General features: G+C 36.5%; 2 protein-coding genes across 5 annotated transcripts in view; one reads left to right on the top strand and one right to left on the bottom strand.

Moving 5' to 3' along the window:
- Positions 1–798: 798 nt before the first annotated feature.
- FKBP3 (FKBP prolyl isomerase 3) lies at positions 799–14,943 on the top strand. Its single transcript, XM_081228087.1, has 7 exons — positions 799–941; positions 3,361–3,462; positions 4,036–4,143; positions 10,758–10,893; positions 11,385–11,452; positions 12,998–13,095; positions 14,604–14,943. The coding sequence occupies exons 1-7, from the start codon at positions 834–836 to the stop codon at positions 14,656–14,658; spliced, it is 675 nt and encodes a 224-aa protein (XP_081084213.1). The 5' UTR covers positions 799–833; the 3' UTR covers positions 14,659–14,943.
- A 317-nt stretch (positions 14,944–15,260) lies between these two features.
- PRPF39 (pre-mRNA processing factor 39) overlaps positions 15,261–26,210 on the bottom strand; it is a 38,207-nt gene continuing 27,257 nt past the window's right edge. For all 4 annotated transcript variants that reach the window (XM_081228083.1, XM_081228084.1, XM_081228085.1 and 1 more), the window contains 9 exons: positions 23,945–24,110; positions 23,387–23,494; positions 21,830–21,994; positions 21,389–21,515; positions 20,756–21,024; positions 19,703–19,887; positions 16,625–16,699; positions 16,266–16,386; positions 15,261–15,996 (listed from right to left, as the gene is read on the bottom strand). In XM_081228083.1, coding sequence (XP_081084209.1) covers positions 15,940–15,996; positions 16,266–16,386; positions 16,625–16,699; positions 19,703–19,887; positions 20,756–21,024; positions 21,389–21,515; positions 21,830–21,994; positions 23,387–23,494; positions 23,945–24,110 — 1,273 coding nt within the window. In that variant the 3' untranslated portion in view covers positions 15,261–15,939. The remainder of the gene's footprint in view (positions 15,997–16,265; positions 16,387–16,624; positions 16,700–19,702; positions 19,888–20,755; positions 21,025–21,388; positions 21,516–21,829; positions 21,995–23,386; positions 23,495–23,944; positions 24,111–26,210) is intronic.

Genomic DNA, 26,210 nt, shown 5'->3' with positions numbered 1-26,210 from the left:
CTTCGGGGTGATATTATTCTACTCTAGCGATAGCATTCTACCTCAGACTTGGATACAATTCCCGGCTTCTCCCCTCTAAAAGTGGCGACTTCGAGTAACCTCTGTAGATTTGTTTCTTCGTGTATTGAGGAAAAATACACACACATCATGAGGTTGTTTGGACCGCTAATAATGTCACCCCCTCATCGCCACCATCAGCAAGCGCCATCCTGCGTGTAGCCACTTTACATTGTTTTATATGGTCAAGTGTCTGGACTTGCTTTTAGACATGCTGTTTATCATATGTTTGTATTTGGGAGGGGGAAGGGAACCGGTTGTATTTTAGTTTAATTTGTGTGAGTTTTAAAAGGAAAGTGGTGGAATATAGGTTGTTCTGATGGACAAGGACTGAGCCAAGTCACATGTGAATCTTTAGGCTAGAACTAGATAAAATGAGATTAGATGTCTGAATGCTTTTGTTTCCTTTAAACAGATTAAAGACTTTAAATGCATAGCAGCTTGTCGGTAATAAACAAGTGTGGGTAATGGCTGGTAAACAATCACTACCATCGGAGGTCGTCGCCTCACAAGGGTTCCAATTAAGAGCAGCTGACAGCTTGCGGCTTTCTGCGTAGTCAGCTGCCGGGGCCACATCGGCCGGTTTTACCCCGGACTCAACAAAGAGGCCCGCGGAGCACAACCTTGACGTCACTCAAACACTGGCCCCAATCCTGCCGGGTAGCGCCGTGACCCCGCCCCCTCGAGCTCGGAGCAGGGTCCGCGCCACGCCTCTGGGGCGGGGCGATGCCGAACCCAGGCGGGCTGGCTCAGTAAAGCGGAGGCAGCGGGGGAAGATGGCGGCGGCCGTTCCACAGCGGGCTTGGACCGTGGAGCAGCTGCGCAGCGAGCAGCTCCCTAAGAAGGACATTATCAAGTTTCTGCAGGATCACGGTTCAGATTCGGTACCGGAGGCGGCGGGGCGGCCGGGCTGGTGCGGCTGAGGGACACTTCACCCCCCCGTAGATGCCCATACATTCCGTATTCCTCGGTGCCCCCGCCCTCGCTCTCCGGCGGCCCGTGGCCTGGAGGGCCGGAGAGGTCCCGCGTGCGCTCCCAAGCCACGCTCCCGCCCCTCGGGCCGGCCCTACTTGGGCGGGTGGAGCAACTTTACCTCTTGGGGCACGCAGCAGTAGCAGATTTAGAACCTCATTGAGATGCTTGAGTGAGGTGGAGGCTGTGAAAAAAAGGAACCCAGTAGATTTTGGGGGTTGAGGCGGGGGCCCGAGGACTGGAGGCTTGCGTGAGATAGATCCCTGGCGGGGAGTGTGGGCTGTTAGGGAAATGAGAAGGGATGTGAAGATTTCGGTGGGAACGATGGTGCGATTTGCTTTTCTCATCAATTACCAAACACTGAACACTAATTGTGATTTTTTTACAGTCTCGCTATTTAACTTTTAAAATATCGACGCTTTAAATGACCTTTTCACCTGTATATTTAGGGGAGTTACATGAGTATTTCGGGTACAGTGGTCTCCCATTGTTATAAACAAACTAAGAAATCTATTTGGCATTCTTCCTACTTTTACGCCCTGCATTTTTCAGCACAGTCTCCATCTTAACCACTCTCTGTAGTCACAAGTTATTTTTGTTAGACGGCTTTTTTTCCTTCGGAAATTAATATAATTCATATCTCCTTAAATTGCTGAACGACTGTACAGTTTGTGTGCCCGCAGCATCTCCCACTTATCAGAAATAGCAGTGGTCTAAATGTGGTTTATCTACGATTTTTAACTTAATTTCCAATAATCTCCCTACTGAATAATAATTCTGACATCAGCAAATACTTATACAACATCTACAGCAAGAACCGTACTCAGTGTTTGGGGATACAAGGGTGAAAATGAAAGACCATGCCTCAGAGACACCATTTTATACCATTTTACTATTTTAGTGGAATTATTTTCTCTTAAGCCAATCCACATTTCACTGAAACAATAGAGTAGATATATCATTTATTAACGTGTAATGCCTCAAAACTGTACTATATTCATCAAATTCTTATAAAACAAATCATCCCAAGGTGGAATCTAATGTAAAACTGGCCCACGTTGGACAATTTCAAGAGACTTGGCTTGTCAAAATACTAATATACTAATACTAATATACTAATCTTTTACATGCATATTCTCCAGTGTTCATTCACATATGTAAACCTATATTTGACAATCACTATTTTATTGATCATAAGATATCGTGGAGATGTTTATATTTTGGATATCTTTCTGAAAACTTGCTAAAGAAATCACAACAGTGCTAAAGTAACTGATTGCTTCTATTTAATCAAAATAGCCTTTCCCATGAGCCTTTATCGTTTAGAACATTTCTCTCTAAGAGTGAGAGAGAAAAATGCAATAGTGATAGTTTCAGAAAAACTGCTTTATTGTAAGGTTAGAAGGTTAGAAAGGTTAAAAGATGCCAGAGGACAACTTTGGGAAAGTAACAAAATGAGGAATCAAGCAAGGACCACAAGGTAGAAAAGGAAGAAGAATAAGGAAAACATGTACATGATTTTGAGATGAAGGTACATGATTTTGATGATTTGATATTTCAGTAGTAGTATTTCAGTATTCATCTGACAGTTTAGTCTTATATTTGAGAGAAATGGAATTCTACTGTTAGAGTTATTAAATACATTATTTTATTAATCAAATAGGTAATATGTATTGAGTTCTTACTGTGTGACTGGAAATGGTTTATTACATTTACCCTTATAAGAAGCCTCTGACATAAGATGCTGTTATTAATCTTTCACCGTGATGCAGAAACTGAGTCTTTAGGAAAGCTTAGTCCCTTGTCTAAAATCAGACAGCTAGGATTTTAACCCAGATGGTCTGACACCACAGCCTATACATTTGAACACTATATATCCAGCATTGTGTAACAGTGTTTTGGGTGTGCCAAGAATGGGTTACAGATATGTCAAGATAGAAATACCCAACATGTCTGGAGGCTCCCAGGGCACAGGCCAGGTAACATCCTGCCAGGAGCAGCTTTGCCCAGTTACCAAAATGTGTTTGCTGTGTAAGTGTGCTCTTCCGTGAGTTCCATGATGGGAAAAGGGTTAGTACACACCAGTGTAACCACTATGCAATATTACAGTTCTAATCTTTGAGTATTTCTTATAATTACCCAATATGTTTTTTTTAATATTCCTTAAATCTTATTTTTGTTATGAAGTAGAGTATAAAATGTAATGTCTCATTTCTTTTATCAATAGTATGATTGAAAACATAAGTTCTAACTCAAAAGTTCATTTTCTAATTTTAGACCCTTTCTTACATGAGGGAAATTATTTTGACTAACAAGCTTTTTTCTTTATAGTTTCTTGCAGAACATAAGTTATTAGGAAACATTAAAAATGTGGCCAAGACAGCTAACAAGGACCATTTGGTTACAGCCTATAACCATCTTTTTGAAAGTAAGGTGAGTATTGTTACATTTTATTACCAGAATATCATTTTAGATATTTTATTCCCAAAAAGAAGCTTTAAATGCATTTATTTGCAGAATATGTTGACATTTTTCCACCTGTACTTTTTCTTAACTGTAATCATAAATGGACTGTCAAATTTAGCATGGCTAATCTGTAATATGGCAGGATGTTTTGATATTTTGAAAGGGAACAGATTTTTAAGGACACTGAAAAGTTATAAATCTAAAGTAAGTTGCATTTCATTAATGAATTTAAAGTCTTGGTTAGACCTAGGCTGAGCCTTTAGAAAAGCAAATTTTAAGGAATTCTCCAATATATGTTAACTATGAAATGACCACCTTCCACAAAAAAAAAAGATAATCTTTATTAAGGAATTGATTGAATACTCTTCATATCTGTGAGTCTGAATTGATCTTTCTAAAGGTTACGGGTCTCATTACAGAATTTATTTTGTGAGATAGTTTGAGATTCATAATTTGTTGATTAAAATGCTTAATATAAGATTCTTCGTTTGTTCTTAGCCAGACATGAATATGATAAACATTAGACCATTTTCCTTACAGCGTTTCAAGGGTACTGAAAGTATAAGCAAAGTGTCTGAGCAGGTGAAAAATGTGAAGCTTAATGAAGATAAACCCAAAGAAACCAAGTCTGAAGAGACTCTGGATGAGGTTTGTATAGAATGTATTCTTACTTGATTTCACATGTGAATTTGAGAAAAAGTATTTGCTTTACAGCACTGACTTTTCATAATAAGGGGTGGCCACTTTCAGTGAGCCAAACACTAATATGGAGTGGGTTATCTCCCTTGGGTGTACTCAATAAGGAAAAAAAACCCTAAGAACCAGTGCTTTACAGTTGGTAAGACTTTCCTGTGAAATACCTCTAGTTTTGTATTTTTTTTTTAAACATGTTCTCACTCATAGGGCCAAATCAGTACATTTGTTTGTTTGTTTGTTTGTTTGTTTTAATCAATTTATTTATTTTTGGCTGCGTTGGTTCTTCGTTGCTGCGCGTGGGCTTTCTCTAGTTGCGGTGAGTGGGGGCTACTCTTCCTTGCGGTGCGCGGGCTTCTCATTGCGGTGGCTTCTCTTGTCACGGAGCACGGGCTCTCGGCACGTGGGCTCAGTAGTTGTGGCTTGTGGGCTCTGGAGCGCAGGCTCAGTAGTTGTGGTGTACGGGCTTAGTTGCTCCACGGGATGCGGGATCTTCCCAGACCCGGGCTCGAACCCGTGTCCCCTGCCTTGGCAGGCGGATTCTTAACCACTGTGCCACCAGGGAAGCCCTAGCTTTGTATTTTATATTGCCTCTATGTCTGGCCAGAACTTCTGAGCTTTCAAAGCTATTTTAAGGGCCTCTTCTTTAGCAAGTTGGAATGAGTGAAAGAAACTTCCTTTTGATTATTTTTAGCTTTTTCTGATGTACATGGTATCCTAGGCAATATAAATAGTTAATTCGGGCCTGGCTGCAGGGTGTGGGTTCATCTGTCTCATCTTTCCCAACCCAGGTTTTATATTTTGGTACCAAGGTTTGAAGAGCCAGATAAAACTATTTCTGAAATTGGGAGATTGGGATTGACATACATACACTAATATGTATAAAATGGGTAACTAATAAGAACCTGCTGTATAAAAAAATAAATGAAATAAAATTCAAAAAATAAAACATTTTTCCATCAGTGTCTCCATTAAAAAAAAAACAAACTATTTCTGTAAATGGACAGCCCTAGTAGAGCTAAAGACAGCTCTTTGAAAAGCCTCAGTAGAGCTAAATTGATTATTATCTTGCCACTTTTGATAATATCTTGCTAACAACTAAGCTTACTCATTCCTAGCAGTGTTAGTATCAGTGACAATAATAATAATAATTTGATAAATGTTTTATATACTGGGCAAATATTGAGCAGCTACTAAGGTAAATAGAGGTATAATAATTATTAGAAGGGTTACAAAAGCAGTTGGCATCATAGTTTATCTTCCAGAAAGAGTATTCCAGAAAATTAGAGTAAGGGACGTATGAGGAGCAGATAATATATCAAGAGATTGAGAAAAAGAGCATTACAAATAAAAGTAAAAGCTGTAAGGGCTGGAGACAGTTTAGAGAGATTTCGTGAGAGTCCTAAACTATATCCTTTTCTGTAAGACCTCTTTTCATTTCACTTAACTGGTCAGTGTGAGCCCTCTTTTTTATGTACTCATTGTCTTCCTGCCTAGATTCCGTAACTTCTTGACCCGTACTTTGCTGTCTGCTTTCTCTGTTCATGCTTCAGGACTGCAGAGCAAGTATTGTGAAGAAAAATAATCATCAAACTTTTTACTGGGCTTTGTATAAATTAATGCTTAATATCAGACAAGCATGGTTTCTAGTTTCACTGCTACTCAGCAGCTTTCATACTATCCCTCACTCAATTCCCCATCCACATAAACTACTTGACATTCTTCCAGAAGTTCTCAACCTTCTCTTATTCCTTTCTCATTATATACTCTTGTGTTCTATTTTACCAAAATATTAACATACATAGTTGTAACCATTCTCTTCTTCCCAGTTTATAAGTTCTCTGATCTTTGGTTTTCCTTTTCATGTCTCCCTCAGATCTAAGGCTCTCAAACATCTTCTTTTTCACATCTTCATCCATTCCTTTTTGATTCTCAAGCATTCCAAGGCTTCAGACCTGGAGTGTGGGAAAAGTCACTAATCTGCCTTCATTCTCTTTCATCATCATTCAGCCCCAAAATGGCTGTTCTAGTAAGTTTTCTAAAATATTTTGCAAACCACACCCTACTGAAAAATCTTCAGTAACTCTATACTGTCTAGAGCTGCACTGTCCAATACAGTAGTCACTAGCCGTACGTGGCTGCTGAGCACTTTGTGGCCACTCCGAATTAAAATGTGCCTTAAGTATAAAATAAGCAGTTTCAAAGTTTTAATATGATTTTTTAAAATGTAAAATATCTCAACATTTTTATATTGATTACATGTTGAAATGATATCAATGCAGCAATTAGACAACTTAAAATTACATTTGTGACTCATTGTTTTTCTATTGGATTGCATTTTTGGCATTCAAAACCTTTCCAATATCTGGCCCCTGCCCAGCTCCATATTTACTACTTCTATAGAAATAGTCTTCTTCGGTCACAAATGTCTGCCCATTGTCTACTAAACTGTCCATACTTTTATTTCTTGCTTAGTGTGTCTCTGCTCTCAACTTCCCTATTTGTCAGTTCTGTGTGCCCTTCAAGACCCAGGTCATGGGCTCATTGCTTCCTCTGAAATTTTTACCATCCCAGACTTTACATAACTGCCAAAAATTTCTGTAGCACATGGTTATCTATATTATTTACCTCTACCTTAGTCATCTTAATGCAGAGAACCTTGTCTAATAGCTCTTACTGGACTTTAAATAAATCAGTCATAGTCAATATATTTATTACCTATTATGTATTAAATAGTGTTGAGGAAAGTTTTCAAGTATGAATGAATATTGGACAGGAGAGAAAGTATAAGTTAAGTCAGGAACTCACACTCAGACGTCAGAAATGACTGTAAAAGTACTCAAGCCAAAAACTTGAGATTCATCCTCATAACTTCTTTACATATAATCATCACCAAAGTCTGTTGATTCTGCATAAATATATCACAAAACTGCTCATCTTTTGTCATCCTCAATGTTGGCACCCCAGCATAGACCTGGACTACTATACTAACCTCTTCCTATCAAGTCTCCCCACTTCTACTTTTGATTCCCTATCCATTCCTCAACTAGGTCAAACTGATCTGTTTAGAACACAAATCTGATTTTGTAACTTCTTCGTTTAAAACTGGTAATTGGCTGCTCAGTGACCTAAAGATAAAAACCCAGACTCTTAACATGTGTTATATGTCTTTCCAGCCTCGTCTCATACCATTCTCTTTCTTACCTTGCAGACTGTACTATTTTCATGCTCTTCCCTGCTATGAAAATGCTATTCTCTGTTGTAAACCTTCCCCTACCACCTGAGTGACCTTCTTTTGTCCTTCAAGATACAGTGTAAACATTACTTCAGAGAACCCTCTCCCAGCCTATAGCCTATACTGGAGTACGTCACTGTGTCCTTCTCATGTTGGCACCCTGTGCTTCCTCTTTAGGTCTCCTAACACACACCTATATTCTCTGTTAGAGGGAGGGCCAGAACCATGTCTGCCAGCTCAGCTGTGTATCTCTAGTTCCTGACATATAGAACATGCTCAAATATTTCTTGAATTAAGAATAATTATGTAATATACAGTTGACCGTTGAAAAACATGGGTTTGAACTGCATGGGTCCTTTATAATATGCAGATTTTTTCCAGTAGTAAATACTGCAGTACTCCATGACCCTCAATCCTTAGTTGGTTGCATCAGCGGGCGCAGAACCACGGATACAGAGGAATCATGTAAAGGGAGGGCCAACTATAAGTTATACATGGATTTTGGACTGCAGGAAGGGTTGGCACCCCTAACACCCAAAGTGTACAAGGGTCAGCTGTACTCTCATTTTTAGAGGCAATGCCGTGATCTAGTTAATTGCAGCTATGATGATTACTCTCAAAAGTTCCTTTATCTCTGTGTCTAGAAGTTTCTAGCTCAGACTCAGTCTCAAGAATGTAGTTATTTTCCTCACTCTGGACTAAGAAATTGCTGCAAAGCCAGGAAATTACCTAAAAGCCAGGTCCATTCAAGCACATTAATTCCAGGATAGCTTGGGACTGATCTGACCTCCCACCATGAAGCAATCAGGTTCTTGAAATGAAACCCAAAATGAGATCCACCATTTTACAAAGTGTGTTTTATAGGTCCCAGAAGTTCCAGGTTGTTTTCATGTGTCATCAAAAGCTGTACCTTGTGTCTCCTACTTGAAGATTCACAGTGTATATTAGCTAATGCATAATTAGCTTTGAGAAGTTATGCAAAGGAGGCGTATTTAACTTGAATGCAGTATTTCCCAAACTTAATATTAGGCCCTTTTCTTCTAACAATGCCAAGGAATGGGTGATCCATAAAAGACACTTTGTGAAACACTGAAATTGAGGCCCCAAGTAGGCAGATTGCGCCTTCACTGTTAAGACTGATGAGATTAGCCACCAATTTATTGTTTGCATTATACTAGGACCTCTAATGTAGGTAACACAACATGCCCAAGCAACGTGGTACAACAAATGGGAAAATAATGGAATGACATTGTTTTTGTTTTTTAATTATTTATTTTTGGCTGTGTTGGGTCTTCGTTTCTGTGCAAGGGCTTTCTCTAGTTGCAGCGAGCAGGGGCCACTCTTCATCGCGGTGCGCGGGCCTCTCACTGTTGCGGCCTTCTCGTTGCGGAGCACAGGCTCCAGACGCGCAGGCTCAGTAGCTGTGGTGCACGGGCTTAGTTGCTCCGCGGCATGTGGGATCTTCACAGACCAGGGCTCGAACCCGTGTCCCCTGCATTGGCAGGAAGATTCTCAACCACTGCGCCACCAGGGAAGCCTGACATTAAGTTTTAAAATGTGGCTATTATTTGCTAATCGTACCTTATCCACTCAATAGTTACCTGTAATTTCTTTAATAAAGTCTTGATATTCTGATATTCTCACATAATATATGTATATTGTCATCCTCATTTTGTGGCTTTTAAATGTTTTAAAATTATTTTCAAATTTGGGATATATGTTAACAGTTTTTGTCAAGTCAACTATATTCCTTAAAAATCATTTGTTTTTCTGATATCACAGAAAAGGATAGAGAAAACATAATTCCAACACCTAGAAATGAATGTTTAACATTTCAGAATATTTTTGAATATTTTCTGTGTATATTTATTGAAATAGTTGAGATTTTACTGTAGAACTTTCTACTGATTTTTCTTGTAATCTTATAAGAATTTTTCCACATTACTCAAAACTATTATATTATCATAAGTGTGTGGTTTTATTTTGCCATTATGTATAATAGTATATGGAATAACTGCATAAAGATTTTTTCCAAAGTTTCAAATTACTTCTTGAGTATATATTTGTATAAAGAGAATTATCATACTTTTAACATTTTAAAATCGCATTCCAAAGAGATGGCACCAGTTTACACTGCTAGCAGTAGACTCCTAAAGTAACGGCTCACTAAAACAAGCTTAGAATGGGTCAGGAAGAAAGTTAATGCTTACTTTTGTAATACACTTTGTATTCAAACTATAGATGTGGCTTTCTTTTGACTTAGGGAGGCAGCCTAGCTTTAGCTGAAAGTTCTAATCCTTAAGACTCTGAATTGGATAGGGCTTCATACACTATCCAGGCCTCACTACTTTCTCTATAAAAGATGGGGAAGGAACTGCCAGGTTGCTGTATGGTTAAATGAATGGACATAACAAAATGACTAGTATTAATACCTGACATTCCATATGTGCTTGAGAGGTAGTAAAGTGGTTAAGAGCTTGCGCTTTATAACCAGGCTGCCTGGTTTCCAATCCTACACAGCCACTTTGGAGCTCTAGGACCTTAAGCAAGTTACTTATCCACCCTATCCTTTTGTTTCCTTATCTGTAAAACAGGGATAATAATAGTACCTACCTCATAAGGGAGAGTTAGTTTCTGTAAAACATTTGGAATATTCTGTAGTATAAAATTCTATATATTCTTAAGCTTGCCTAAGAAATTGCTTTCCTCTCATAGATTCCTCACTAATGATTAGATTAACCCTTAGCTTTAAATAAAAAAAAGACCCTGATAATCCTTTGTTCTAGGAAATATGCCACTTATTCTATAGATAATTCCATTCACTGTGTGAACTTATTTTCAATTCAAGTCCAGGAACAGATGCAATATTACTTGTATTTATTCTAATTGGATATAATTCAAATATTTAGTAATACCAATTATTGGTGCTGACACAACTCAGATCTTTGAAAAGATGTCACAATGATTTAGTGCCTTATAATTTTATAGGAATTAAAATGTAATGATATTTCTAACCTTGGAAAATAACTGGATTCATTTTATGGTTTGATGAATAATTAATCTTGTCAAAAGAACATTGGTTTCCAAAGAAGCTGGAAGTTATTTGAAATTATAGGTGTGCTAGTTACTAATATTCTCATCACAGACTTGAAATGAGATAGTGAGTTTTTTAACTCAGTGGTGAACCAGAGGCAAAATAGTTTGTTACCAAATCTGTGAAATTCTTGTGACTGAACTTAGGTCACAGTTGGCTGTATTAAGTATTCTCTTTGTCATCCTTCTAAAAAAAGGACATGAATTAACAACTCTATGTGTGTGTTGTTTTTGTTTCTAGGGTCCACCAAAATATACAAAATCTGTTCTTAAAAAAGGAGATAAAACCAACTTTCCCAAAAAGGGAGATATTGTTCACTGCTGGTATACAGGAACACTACAGGATGGGACTGTTTTTGATACTAATATTCAAACGAGTAAGTCTAAATGTAATCTTATCTCTTTGGCTTTAGGGCATGCCAAATATTTGTGTTGGCAGTACCTTTTTCTTGGCTGTCATTTTTTTTCCAGAAGTCTTTTACACCTGTGATTTACTTGTAAAAGGTTTTCAGTTCACTACTTGGCTGGGTGTAAATGAAGACCTTCTGGTCACTGAAAAGCAAAAAATAAAGCAGCTTAGTCTAAACTTTGTTAATGCCCCAAATTCAGGCTTTTGTATTTTAATATAAAAGGCAGAATAGTGTTACTTTAATGGTGTAAATATAGGTCCTTTCCGTCTCCCTCCTTTAGACCATAATTATTTTTACATCCAAAATTTTCTTGATGAATTACTTGGCTTTCTGAATTTTTATTTCTTTTCAGATGCATAGCATGGTAAGTTCTGAAATCAATTTAAAGACTTAAATCACTGTGTTTTTCAATTGGAACTTAACTTCATTATTAATTATAAAGAAAATCTGTTTTACAGGTTCGAAGAAGAAGAAAAATGCCAAGCCTTTAAGTTTTAAGGTTGGGATAGGCAAAGTTATCAGAGGAGTAAGTAAAAACTGGCCAAGAACCAGTAGATATTCTGGCACATGCTACTTGTGGTATGGTAACATAAAGAATTAGGTTTGAGAATAAGATGAAAACATTCTTTCAAGTCTCACAAATCAAGTGCTGTCATTGCTAACTGATCTGGCACAAATTACATTCTCTGGGTCTCAGACAGTACAGCCTATCTCAGGGTTGCTAAAAGATTAAGTGGGGGGCTTCCCTGGTGGCACAATGGTTAAGAACCCGCCTGCCAATGCAGGGGACAAGGGTTTGAGCCCTGGTCCGGGAAGATCCCACGTGCCGTGGAGCAACTAAGCCCATGCGCCACAACTACTGAGCCCGTGTGCCACAACTACTGAAGGCCGCGTGCCTAGAGCCCATGTCCGCAATGAAAAGCCCCCACACCGCAACAAAGAGTAGCCCCTGCTCGCCGCAACTAGAGAGAATGCCCGCGCACAGCAACAAAGACCCAATGCAACCAAAAATAAATTAAAAAAAAATTAAATAGGTATAACTTAAAGCACATAATAGAGACTCAAATATTATTTCCTTCCATGCCTGCCCCTTTTATTATTTTTTCTTTGTAATTGCCAGAATGTTTGGCTTTCTAAATTTGATTCTTATGTTAGATAGCTGTTGTACCGCTTATACATGATTCAGAAAGGTAAAATATCTGTTCCACTGAAGTACTGATAGAAACTTCTAGGAGTCTTTCCTGTGGCCCTCTCACCTCACAATTTGGCTCAAACACCAAAAATATCTTTCAAATGTAAGTATGCCTTTACCCACCCTTACATGTGAGAGATAACAGAAGGAAACTCTGAAAAAAGGGGAAGTTAGGCTTGAGCTGCACTGACCATTGCAGTGTACAGTACAAAAGGAGATGAAAGAGGACGTCAAATATTAATAACCAAAATGCCTATTTAAATGCAGTTATGAGAACCCTAAATGTGTTATTCTTTGTACTGTGGTAAGACCTAAAATATTGTTCAATCATATCCAGAGCCCAAAGTAGAATATAAAACATCTTGAAACTAAAGGTTTAGTTGAAAATCACTTTTAACTACTGATTATACCAAGTTGATTTATCAGGTTGAGCTGTTTTTGTTTCTGTAACTAAAATGTTTACTGGTAAATTTGTTCTAGTCAACCATACTCTTAATTTCCAGTATGTGACAGATCTATCTCTATCATTTGACCTTTATGTAATTGTTACATTTCAACAGAGTATATGATACTAGTAATATATTCTGTATCCTTGCATCATATTGTTTTTGGTAATTTGGCTTTAAGATCCAAATTTGTACAAAATGACATTATATCATTTTGAAAAGTTCAAGTACTTACACTAGAAAATTGTTTAATGTGTCCTTAACTTTTTTCATTGAGGAAATAAAGGACAGATTTAGAGACTCTCACCCAAGGATATTACCTTAGGACATGAAATCCTGTAGCAGAATGCTTTGTATGTAATCTTGCCTTTCTTCTGGCTTTGCATGCTTTTGTAAAGTATCATTAGTTTTGATTTTATGTTTTTGCCTTTAGTGGGATGAAGCACTCTTGACTATGAGTAAAGGAGAAAAGGCTCGACTGGAGATTGAACCAGAATGGGCTTACGGAAAGAAAGGACAGCCTGATGCCAAGTATCCTTTTTTCCTTTGTAATTAAAAGAAAATCACTAAGAAAGATCACTTGAAGGTACGTAAATGCTGTCTAGGTTAACCTGTAGATCAGAGATCCTGTCCAGACCAGTCTTCCTGATATATAGATGCTTTTGTGTCAACACCTCCAATATACACAATATTTTCTACTGTTACAGAGTATTCTAACTTGAGCTGGAGTCTTTTCTTCTTCCTATTTAATCTCTTAATTTTCAAGACCTAAACTGAGGTTTAAGTTTCCATCTTTGAAAAGCTACTATTAATGTTTGAAGGGTTTATTTAAAGGAGTTAATATGCTCAATACGAACAACTGTAGCAAATTGTAGGATTCAGATATGGCTCATGGTAATTTTATGCTTCCATATGATATCAGGCAATTAATTGGGTACTCAAAGCTTAGAAATGGAACACGTTGGGGATCACAAGTTGTGAAATGAAGGAGACCACAGGTCCAACATCATAGTGTATGCATTTGTGATTACAACTAGTGACAGTACTTTTCTGATAGGCCCAATTTGTGAACGTTAAAAAAAAAAGAGCCATGACTCCAGTCTGTTACAACCAGAACAGTCCAATAGCTAAGTAGGAAGGTAGTTTAGTTGTTGGTTCCATTCCCAGTGGACTAGTTGGACCAGTTAGAGTAAGTTTGGGGATAAAAAAATTGGAAGTCCTTTGTAGTCTTATCAATTACAGTTACTTGGGAATATAATAGCCTTCTTCACAGCCTATCAAAATCCTGTGGCCAACTGCAGCTCCCTCTCGTGAAGTACCTCAAGACCAGTCAGATAAAAATCACTGTTCTCTGAATTCAACATCTGAAAATTCACAGCAAATACCAGGTACTACCTCGAACTTTGATTTAATGTAGCTTATACAATCAGCTAGATTGAAATCACTTGGGGCAGGGGTGGGGCGTACTGAGTAGCAGTCTTCATCAAGTAGTGGCCAACTTGGCAGTACTAGAGAGGCATCCAGGTAAGGAAGATCCTAGTTCAAGCTGAATTTATCTAGTCAGCCTTTACTGACAGGTTATGACCTCCATTCACAAAAATACTTTTAGGAACCTCTAGGTTCCTATGTACTAGCCCCTGAGTCAACTATAAAGCCCTCCCTTTGGAGTTAATTACTAGTATCCAATATACATAATTCTATTTATTTTTATCAATTTATTTTTGGCCGCGTTGGGTCTTTGTTGCTGTGCGTGGGCTTTCTCAAGTTGCGGCAAGCAGGGGCTACTGTTCGTTGTGGTGGGCTCTAGGGCATGGGCTCAGCATTTGTGGCTCGCTGGCTCTAGAGCACAGGCTCAGTAGTTGTGGTGCACAGGCGTAGCTGCTCCACAGCATGTGGGATCTTCCCAGACCAGGGCTCCAACCCGTGTCCCCTGCATTGGCAGGCGGATTCTTAAGCACTGCGCCACCAGAGAAGTCCTACACTAAGGGGAATGAGGGGAGAGGCAAGTTTTATCAAATTTACCTTGACTTTTTCAACAGAATTCCACCAAATGCAAAACTTATTTTTGAAGTGGAATTAGTGGATATTGACTGAAATAGTAAAGACATCAGCAACAATAAAACACGGCCTTGAAGAAACTTAGGTGTCTAATTAGAACTGGTTACTACTTTAAGGGAAGAGTCAACTGGAAAATTCAAGAAGTTAAGTTAGAACTTGTTTACTTGACCCCAACTTCTAAGAAATGTAATCCATTATAAATCCTTGAAGTTTAAAATATTTTACTACAGCTGTGTAGAATATCACTTAAAAAGAACTGACTTGCCTTTTACCTCATGTTGTAAACTAAAAGGCTCAATAAAAATTTATCCTATGTCTTGATTTGTGTTGTGTAAATATATTCATGTTCTGATTAGGTTAACCAGTACTAAGACTTCATCAAACCTGGGAGTAACAGTAAAATTGTCTGGACAGCTTTGCCAGAGACAATCATCTTAAAATCTTTAAACATCTGTGTATAAGGAAGGCAAAAGCACAGAGATTGAGAGGAAGCAAAAGGCTAAAAGGTCTAAGAAATTGTCAACAATAGATGAATTCAAGAAAAGTATACTTCAAAACCAATAAACCACTAATACTGGTTAATATAAAGTTAATATTATTAGGTGATTCCCCCCAATAAATTCATAACAATCATTGGATGAGTCTTCAGTTTTATTACAAAAATGAAGATGATCAGTTTGATCAAAATGAAAGCTTGCTCACAAGTTTTAACATGAATATTCCAAATACAAAGTCTCCTGAAACAACAGTTTTGATATGATTTTCATTTTTTTAAAGGGATGCAAACATTCCATTTCCTCATTTATAATCTCTATTCCAAGACAATATTTTAATAGGTATCTTCTGCTGTTCGATCCAAATTCACAAGGATAATTGAACCACACAGACAATATCTTGTCAGCAAAGGTTAAAAAGCCATTTTTTTTTTTTAAGGAGGAGGTAAATCCTTAATAACCAGCCCTTATGTATTTTCAGAATCTTGTACTACACTGACATGATTTGCAGTCAGTTTTTTTTCCCTACCCTTAAGGCTACAAAACTCTGTTGCAAATGCATTGCAAAAGAATTCTAGACCACTTAATGCAAAAATCAAAAAAATAGTTCTCCAATAAAAAGTAAATTTTATAAATGGTAGGAAATAGTATCTGTGGTAAGCTACTAAGTGACATTTTCCCCTATTACTGAACAAATCATGTTACACAGAAACAGGGAAGACAAGTTATCAAATACAACAAGCTTATGCTATGTTTACATCCCTCATTAAAAAAAAATAATTTCAAACTTTTCACACACTCCATCTGATATTTAATTTTCCCATCAGGTTGGAGGGGGAGGATAATACTGTCCATAATTCCAAGGATTCTGATAATTGTACTGAAAGGAAAAAGCAAACATGTTAGCATACAAGAACTATGGCTGAGTTTATATAAAAATGTAATTAAAGCAGGTATATTTAAGAAAACAAGCATGTGTTCACTGCTGAAATTCCAAGTCTTAACCAGAAGACTATGTATTATACAATCTGCAACCGAAGCAAAGAGTTGTTTTCTCTAAAGGGGGGAAAAAAAAAAAGACTATCCTCATTTATGCATTTCTAATAACATCTATTAACAAAAAATTCAATTATAATTATGTAAACTCACTTGATACCAGGCACTATAATTATATGCAGCTTGATTTGCCTGTAAATCACCATCAATCATCTGTGTAGATGATGAAGTTGTATCTTCTGTGTGTGCTTTCTTTTCCTCTGGTTCTTCTGATCTAAATCAAAGGTCAAAATGGAAACTTTCAGAATTCCCACAGATAAGTACTTTTAACAAATGGATGAATGTCACCTGTGTACATTCATCTGAAGTTCTTGACCACTCTGTTTTATATGATTTCAAATCATGAAAATAAATTACCACAACATAAAGGTAATAATTATCTTTAAAGGGATTTCCACAATGAAATGTCTTCTTTTAAGCATCCCTTCTTGATTCAGCAGGAAGTTACATACCCATTTTCTGCTTTCCTTTTTAAAGAATCCTGTTCTTTTAGGAGTGTTTGATGTTCATCATAAGCATTCAGAAGCCTGAGAGGGAAGGAAAAACAATCCTTTGGAATAGACAAAAGCCAAACTTAAATTTTTAAAGTTTTTAAGTTATTTCCACTTAGGGAAACAAAAGCATGTTGCAATGAACATCCTTTTGGAAAAAAATGATCCAGCAGGCAAAACTGCCCCCAGCTACCTTTTCTATGTTATTTGCTTTGGCAAACCGCTGCCTTACACTTTCCTTCTCAGTCCATGTGGTTCATTTATGAGGCTTCAGAGATACAGGCCTAGCCAATTACCTTACTACATATCTCTGACCAATGAGTGGTTTAGAGGTGATCATGTGACTCAAACCAGGATGTCAGTAAGTCCCAGGATTTTTGACTGAGCTACTGAAAAAGTGCCTGTTCTCTGTACTACAGTGGGCTAAAGCTGATGGGATACTGGCCAAGAGCTACCTGTTTTTATTATTTGTAACACATGGGGAGAGCCCAACTAAGGAGCTATCACACAACAAAGACAGTGACCTTGACAATATGTTTTCGTCCAATGCAACCACGAGTCCTGACAGTTACATAATTTGTATACTTTTGAGATCTAACTTAACAATGCTTATTAAAGACACCTGCCACCAGTTAGGATAAAGTGTAAACTTTGGCCATGTGATAAATTGAATTAGAACTAAAATAAAACTACAGTATAATTATTTATCATTGATTAAAAAGATAATTTTTAATAAATAAAAAAATTAATGTGATATGTATTATAGGTCTCACCTGGAACTTAGAACTTCAAAAACAATGTCAATTGAAGCCAAACTGACTTTAAAATCATAATGATTTTGTTTTCCTTTTTACCACTTTCTTTTTTTTTTGAGCGTGGAGCCCTAACCACTGGACCACTAAGAAATGCCCTCCTTTTACCACTTTCTTAAATATTTTTTAGAAAGACAAAGATGGCCTTATTTTTTAAGGTAATCAGAAACCTGAACACAGATAATTAACATTTCTGTGGAAATGACCTTGATGTTTACATGCATGTTCAACTTCCCTGGACAGCCTGCATATGTATACATTTAATAACAATTAACAGTAACACTGGTCCCACAATATTCCTGGGGCAAAAACTGTCAATACCAGTAATTTCTGGTTCAGTGTTTACTCAACATAAAGGACTTTAAATGGACTAATTTCCTTAAGACCTTTAACAACTCATGGGTTGGCAACAAGAGACTCAATATTCATATGAGAAAATCTAAAAACAGGAATACAAAATATTAAGTGAGAGCTAGGATTTAATCCTATATTTGATTGAACATTAATTCTTACCAATTCATTACACTGCTACCTAAATTTCTAAGCGACTCATTTATTTTCCATATCACTCCCTTTTTAAATTTCAAATACAACAATCTTAGACCCGATACTCAGACCCTCCATAACTATATTTGCAAGGGCCTAACTGGCATCCTTGTGTGGAACCCCAGATTTGTCTGTATATTACTGCCAAATTTAAATATGTTATTTAATTCAAAACTCTAATAGCTTCCTACTGTCAACCGTGTACATGTGCTCAGAACTCAGTCTAGCTTTTAAAATACAGCACATTTAGCATCAAGCTTTTACCGCTTCATAAAACCCTCCAATCAAGCAAATATTCTTTTTACATGAACTTTAATTTGCTTCCACCATTTTATCCTCTCCTTAGCTTATCAGAATCCAGTAATAACTAAATGAAGCCCCACCTCCTCTATGAAAGATGCCAAATACATTCTGTTCCAGAGAGATCACAGCCTTCTTAACAGTTATATGCTACCTCACATACTTATGTACAGCCTCTCTAGTCACCATACCATCCAACTAGACTAAAAGCTAGAATTACGTATGCCATTTCTTTTGTATACTTTCTTCAGTACAAAACAAAAAGAAAACACATACAGCACATGAGGTGGTTAAGAACACAGGCTCCACAGTAGGTTCTAATTCCAGCTGCACAATGTAATAGCTAAGTGACCTTGGAAAAACTGCCTCATCTCTCTTTAAGCCTCTCTTTGTCTATTAAAAGACCAGCACCTCCTCCCCTCGTTAGACTGTTAATGTACTTCACATTAGGTAATTATAAAACTTTTAATGTGCCAAGCACATATATACAGTTGTGTTAAAATGTAACTCATATTAAATGTTTTTCAGTTTAATTAAAATCTTACTCAGCCATCAAAAAGGTATACAAACTTGCCTAACAGGAATTGGGATATTTCCTTACTAGAACCAGTTAAGAAAGGAACGGCAGCAATGCTCTAATCAATATTTCTACTCTTCTATTTTGCAGATTTAAATTTTAAACTTGTCCTTTTTCCCACCCTCATCTCTTAGCCTTTTATAATGCATGAAGATGAGGTCATTAAGGCATGATCTGTAAAACCACACCCATCCTCTTCTCTAATCTGAGATGGCATTCCTATTCCAGAAAACCCCATCTACCTTTGGTGGTCTATATATATATTTTGTGTGTGTGTGCTGTGTGTGTGTGTGTGGTATGCGGGCCTCTCACTGTTGTGGCCTCTCCCGCTGCGCAGCACAGGCTCCAGACGCACAGGCCCAGCCGCTCTGCGGCATGTGGGATCTTCCCGGACCAGGGCACGAACCCGTGTCCCCTGCATCGGCAGGCGGACTCTCAACCACTGCGCAGCCCTGGTGGTCTATATATTAAATGTTTCTGTGTTTCAGGGTTCAATCCTTCACCCATTTCCTTTTTCATAGAATTCCTGCCTCCTGCCTTCTCTCATCTACTCATTGTTTAAATTACCATGCTAAAATTCTGAAAATAATTTTGAAGGAAAGACAAACCGTATGTCCTTCTCATTAAGCACACAGACATTTGCAAAACTGAATTTACCCCCACATATACCCGAGGAAAAAGAAACCTAGGAAACATTTTAAATTTAACAATATATTATTTTGTACTCATCATCAAATTCCCATCCAAAATTATCAGTGCTCTATTACCATTCAGATAGATAATAATATATAATTAAGATCTTACTTATTAACATCTGAACCAAAATCTTCAAGAAATTCCACTTTTCTCTGAGAAAATGTAATTCTCATTTTCATAGGTAATGAACCATGTATAGCTTTGTCAAAACAATTTAGAATATTTTCTTCATTTTGTTTGAGGTCACCACTATATTCCATTTCAAGTAAATTGAGGTATAACTTTGTGTTCTCCTGTGTAAAAAGCAGTACCAATTAATCATATTTCTAAGATATTTTGATTAGACCACAGATATTTTAAATGCCTTAATTTTTATGTCTCAACTTGAAAAATTCAATATTGAAAATTGTATTAAAATGTAATTCATGTTAAATTTTTTCAGCATACATCTAATAAACAAGTAAAAAACTAATAAGCACATTGGTAGGTAGAGACATCATCCTAGCATCTCCTAAACTATGCAAATTGTTAAATGCCAATAAATTAAAACCCTATATCCTATCTTGGGTTTAATGTAGCTTGACCTACCATAACAAATATGAAGTAAAACATAAAAAAATGATCTCTACAGTTCCCAGTAATCTAAATCTTCACAACCATAGATAATCTTCCTCACTGCAGCTGGAAGCAAACCTCTTATAAACCTGCATCTTAAACAGACCTGTCATTAGCCGAAAACCTAAAAAATGAGAAATTTCCTAGACACTGTCTTTTGACATCAGTTGGTATAAAAAAGAAAATACTTTAGAAAAGGAGAATAATCTCACTGCTACATTTGTTACAATGTAGGCAACTGCCATACTTTTGTTTATAAAGTGTTCTCAGGCCCTCTACTCTACTTAATAATCAATAAAATTGCCATAAAATTTCTAAATGTGGAAAAAATAGAAAATCCAATGTTAATTTTCTCAACCTTTTAATGATAATTTGAAATTTTTTTAAAAGAATGGCAACATCAGTTTAGAGGGACTGCTGTCTTCATTTAGTAATAAAATATATTACATACAGACCAAACCTTTCATCATAGTTGCCAAAATGAAAAACAACAACAAAGACTACTTTTTTTTAATGGAAGATATTCTAAAAAACACAAATACATACTTTGTCTCTTTCAATAGCTTCCATAAGCACCTTTCTTGATTTTGGAAGGTTTTTTTGTATTTTGAAAAGATGTCGGGCTAGTTTGATAGCATAAAATGATGATTCATTATTTGATTTGGCATTTTTAATGGCTTCCTGAAGCAAACGTTCAGCTTCTTCCATATTTCCAAGCCGTCGTTCTAAACTTACTCTTCTCAAACGAACCATTGCCAATCCTAGAACACATTCTTCAAATGTTCTCAAGATATTCCTGGCTTCATTAATATTACCTAGAAATAGTAATTAAATGTTTATGCTTTTGTTTAAACATATGAAATATCCTTTATGCCAGGTATTGGCAAATAACAGCCCACAGGCTAAATCCAGCCCTCTGGCTATTTTTTTTTTTTGAAATGGAAAACAGCCATGTTCATTTTTTTATGTTATTGCCTATGGCTATTTTGGAGCTACAATGCAGAGTTGTTAAGAAAGAGACCATATGGCCTGCAAAGCCTAAAATATTTACTATCTGGCCCTTTATAGAAAAAGTTTACCTGACCTCTGCTTTACACCGTCTCTCAAGACTCAATTCCTATAACTTTATCCTAAAGTAACTTAAATCCCAAAATACCAACTGAATTTCCTCATTCTTACCCTGCTGTTCCTCAAAAGCTGCCCAAAGCATATGCACCATGGGTTTCTTTGGGAGATGAATTGTGCAAGCTCTGCTGAAGACATGCCTCACTCCTTCAATGCTATGATTTTCCATATACTTGGCATACTACATACAGAAACAGAGGAAATACTGAATAATTTACAGTTGAACAAGCCATTAAATATGTGACAGAACGATAAAATTCTATTTTTAAACCCATTCAGCACCTTTATTGAACCACTAGACTAGTTTCTGTAAGGAAGGACGAAGAGAGGCAACGAGGTTGGCATATGCAGCAGTCAAATCTGGTTGCAAGCAGACCATCTCCTAATGCAACAGATATAGTTATATGAACAACATTCAACAGAAGTACAAAAAAGGTTAGTCACTAGATCAATGTTTATAATATATTCAAGTTTCAGAGCATATAATTTTCTTACCTTAATCCAAAACTCCTCATAGAGGGCACATGATATGACACATCTTTCAAAGAGAACCACAACTCGTTCATGAGTCCCATTTTCAATTTCAAATTCTAAGTATTCTTTCCAGTTTTTCAGTTGTGCCTTTTCCAATGGTTTCACATGAAAATAAGGTCTTTTAATCTGTAATAAAAGCATGACACGACAATGAAAGTAAACCAGTACCAACACCAAAATATGAATGACTACAGTAATACAAATTATTTAAATTATAAATATAATAATGAACCAAAAAATTTTAATCACCATATCTCATGAGTAAAAAAACTTCTAAAATTAAAATCCCTTTAATTACTTAGGCTGTATAAATTGAAGAAACAGAATGTATTTTCCACTTACCCAGTCATTTTAACAGAACTATACAATTTTATGTTCAGAAAACTGTATTCTTTGCTGAGTATTTTAGAATTGAACAATTACACAACAGTAACAGAAAGCAAATCAGTGTCCATCCAAAGATGAATGGATAAAGATGATGTGGTAAATATACACCAATGAAATACTACTCAGCCATAAAAAAGAATGAAATAATGCAATTTGCAGCAACATAGATGCAACTAGAGATTATCATACTAAGTGAAGTTGGTCAGAAGGAGAAAGACAAATACCATTTGATATCACTTATATGTGGAATCTAAAAAATAAAACAAACTAGTGAATGTAACAAAAAAAAAAGGAAAGTAGATCAGTGGTTGCCTGGGGTAGGAGTGCAGTGTAGGTTACTGACTGAAAAGGGGTTCTGAGGTGACAGAGTAGTTCTATATCCTGATTGTTGTGGTGATCACAACGCATATACATTTGTCAAAACTCATTTTACGAGCCAGTCACAAAAAACCACAAACTACATGATTCCATTCACGTGAAAAGCCAGAACAGGGAAACCTATAGGAACAGAAAGTAGATTAGCGGTACCTTAGGGCTGGGAGTTGGGGGCAGTAAGCAGATGAGGGAGTAGAGGGGTGAAAGCTGAAGAGTAAGGGATTTCTTTTTGGGATGATGAAAATGTCCTAAAATTAACATTAATTAAATGTTCTAAAATTAACTGTATGTACCTATCTGTGAATATACTAACAACTACTAAACTGTACACTTTAAATGGGTGAACTATATATGGCATGTGAATTACATCTCAATAAAGATGTTTAAAAAAACAGAAATAAAGAATTAGAATTCTGAAAAAAAAAAAACCTCATTTTACCTAAATGTACCTAAAATAGGTATTTTGTTGTACATAAAACTCAATGAAATCGATTTTTAAAATTGAACTGTAATAAAATAGTTCAGATTAAAGATAATTTGCAATTCACGTTAAGTCTGAATTCAATGTTTCTAAAACTGATAATGGAAGATGATAAAATAATGGAAAATTGATAATGGAAGCCATAACAAATATCTCATTACTTAAATAAGCAAAAATAAAAGGCAGAGACATCACTCAAAACTAAAAGAAAAATACATTATTCCTATCTGTATTTTGAAGCATATAATGACAATAACAAAAAAGCAAGCACTTACACCTTCTTCAAATGTCCACCTTTTACTAACTTCATGCTCATTATAATTAAACATTTCTTGATGAATTTCAATGATTCTATGTCTCATGTTTTCTATTTCAGTAATTAGCTAGGGAAGAAAAAAAATTTTAATCACACAAGTTATATACTAAAATTTTAAATATCACTGCTTACATTTAAGTATTATCCACCCATACTATAGTCTTAGAATAGTGAGGTTTTTAACCATTATCAATTATGTGCAAAGTACAATTAACAACACTGAAATCTGTAAAAGTATTTCCTAATAAACTACTTTCTCATATGCCTTTTTAAAAACAAAAAACAGGGCTAGTACATCACAACATAGGCCAAATAGTCCTTCTAAGCTAACGCAGCTTTTCAGGTGTCTCATAGTCAAATACATTATCTACTCTAAATCAAACTAGCTAAAGAATTCCCACCTGCCTTAATCAGAAATTGATTTTATATGAGCTACAAGTCATACCACACATGCAGTCAAGGGACATAAAGTTTAGTTTCTCATGCACTGAAAGTTTTTTTTAATAAGTCTGGCTACCTTTGCTGGATCAGTTATGTCTTCAATTCCTGATGGTAGATCATCACCAGGAGGACCATCATCACCACTATGCCCATTTACAGAAGCTAATTCCCTTCGCAGCTGAATAAACTGTTCACCAGTTAGAAGATCTCTAGGTAAGTTATTCTGTATATGTTCTTTAAATCTAAAGGAAAACAATAAAAATACAAGCTGTATATATGAAGTATAATTTTTAGATCCCATGTTACATTTCTACTACACATTACTCTTTCAAAGGAACTCTGATTTAAAGACGCCAAAACACCACACCCTTTCTCCTTTTCTACAGTAACAACCTACCACTTGATAAAACAGTCTACAGACATCTTCATTTCCTTCCTCCCTTTGCAATGGAATGAAGAAGGCGTGGACAAGTCATACATTGAAGTCCTACTTCTGTCCATTACTAATTATTTGACTTATAGGAAGTTTTTTTCCCTTCTCTAAATCTTGGTTTTCTCATCTGTCAAGTGACTGTAAAATTAAATACAGCAATCCATGTTTAAATTATAAATGATTACTTATAAATGATCAACAAATTTTGCAGTTCCTTCCTCACCTCCCAGTTACTCCTGAATTCACATGTCTGTGCCAAACACTCCAATGAAATTGCCCTAATTAAAGTCACCAAGTACCTCTTACATGCAAAATTAAATGGATACTTGTTTTATAGTACAGCCTCTATCCTAATAATGTCCTCAGTACTTAAGGCTGTTAACTAACCTTCCCTTTAGAATCTTCTTCACCCTGGGCTCCGAGTTACCACTTTCTTGGTTTTCCTCCAAGCCTCTGACTGCTCCTTGATTCCAGCCTGCCCCCAGATGCTAGTATGCCCAATGATTCCACTCTGCATTTTGTTCTCATCTATTTTTATATACTTTCTGTCCAATCTTATTAATACAGCTTGAAATAATAAGAATACTATGACTTTAAAACTCTAACTTAAGCCCAAACCTTTTCCCTAAATTTCAGGTTAGTATATACAACTGCCAACACTCTGCATAAAGAAATACAGATTTTAAGCAGAGTGTTTTGAAAAACATGTCATTTATCTACATACACTAGTTTTAATATATATATATATATATATACACACACACACACACACAAATTTTAATCAAAAACACCAAGTTGAGGAGCTAAAATATCTACACCATCTCAATTTGGAACCTTATATACAACATGTCTGTAAGTGTGTAACTTTCATCCACAAATCAACACCCTCAGCATTTCTATCTTTTTATTATTATTATTTATTTAGACTGCACAGTGTCTTAGTTGCAGCATGCGGGATCTTCGTTGTGGCATGTGGGAACTTCAGTTGCAGCATGTCAACTTCTTAGTTGCAGTGTGTGGGATCTTTAGTTGCAGCATGCAGCCTTCATAGTTGCAGCATGCAGACTTCTTAGTTGTGGCATGTGGACTCTTAGTTGCAGCATGTGAACTCTTAGTTGTGGCACGTGTGTGGGATCTAGTTCCCAGACCACGGATTGAACCCAGGCCCCCTGCATCAGGAGCGTGGAGTCTTACCTGCTGGACCACCAGAAAAGTCCCAACATTTCTAATCTTGATAGTCAACCACTAAGTTGCCGAATCTCTTCCACCTACCTTATCTCTTACATTCCACTGGATACTAGGTCCAATTTAGTCTACCTTCTAAACATGACTTCATGCCCTCCTCACTACTTAGCTAGATAAACATAAACCGGTCTTTCCAGCCTCTAGTCTCACAGCTTCTAACCCCACCTCAATACTGCTATCAAAAGTGTTATTAAAAAGTAAACATGAAAAATAAAATAGTAAACAGGATCATATCCCACCCTCATGCCAAAATCACTTCAATGTTTACCCTGCATTCAGGTTAAAATCCAATCTCCTTGAAGTCTTTCATATTCTGACCTAGCCTCTGACCCAGACCTACCTCTTCAACCTAATTATCAGACATGATTGTACATGTACCATATGCTCCAACCTTATGGATTTTCCCCCCAAGTTTCTTAAAATTGATTTAGGCTACTGACACCTGGATTTTTATGGATTTTAAGACTTTCACAGGGACTTCCCTGGTGGTCCAAGGGTTAAGACTCTGTGCTCCCAATGCAGGGGGCACAGGTTCAATCCCTGGTAGGGGAACTAAGATCCTGCATGACGCATGGCATGGCCAAAAAAAACAAAACAAAACAAAACTTTCACAAACATATGTAAATAACATTGGAAACTAATTTAAATTTTGCAAAATCAGTGA

The sequence above is a fragment of the Mesoplodon bidens genome (genome assembly GCF_964165515.1).
Source record: "Mesoplodon bidens genome assembly, chromosome: 3".
NCBI lineage: Eukaryota > Metazoa > Chordata > Mammalia > Artiodactyla > Ziphiidae > Mesoplodon > Mesoplodon bidens.
This window is presented reverse-complemented; position numbering and strand designations above follow the sequence as displayed.

Coding starts and splice junctions, on each gene's coding strand:
- FKBP3 (XM_081228087.1), top strand. CDS start 834: ATGGCGGCGGCCGTTCCACAGCGGGCTTGGACCGTGGAGCAGCTGCGC. Junction 10,894..11,384: donor TGATACTAATATTCAAACGA/GTAAGTCTAAAT, acceptor TCTGTTTTACAG/GTTCGAAGAAGAAGAAAAAT. Junction 11,453..12,997: donor TAGGCAAAGTTATCAGAGGA/GTAAGTAAAAAC, acceptor TTTTGCCTTTAG/TGGGATGAAGCACTCTTGAC.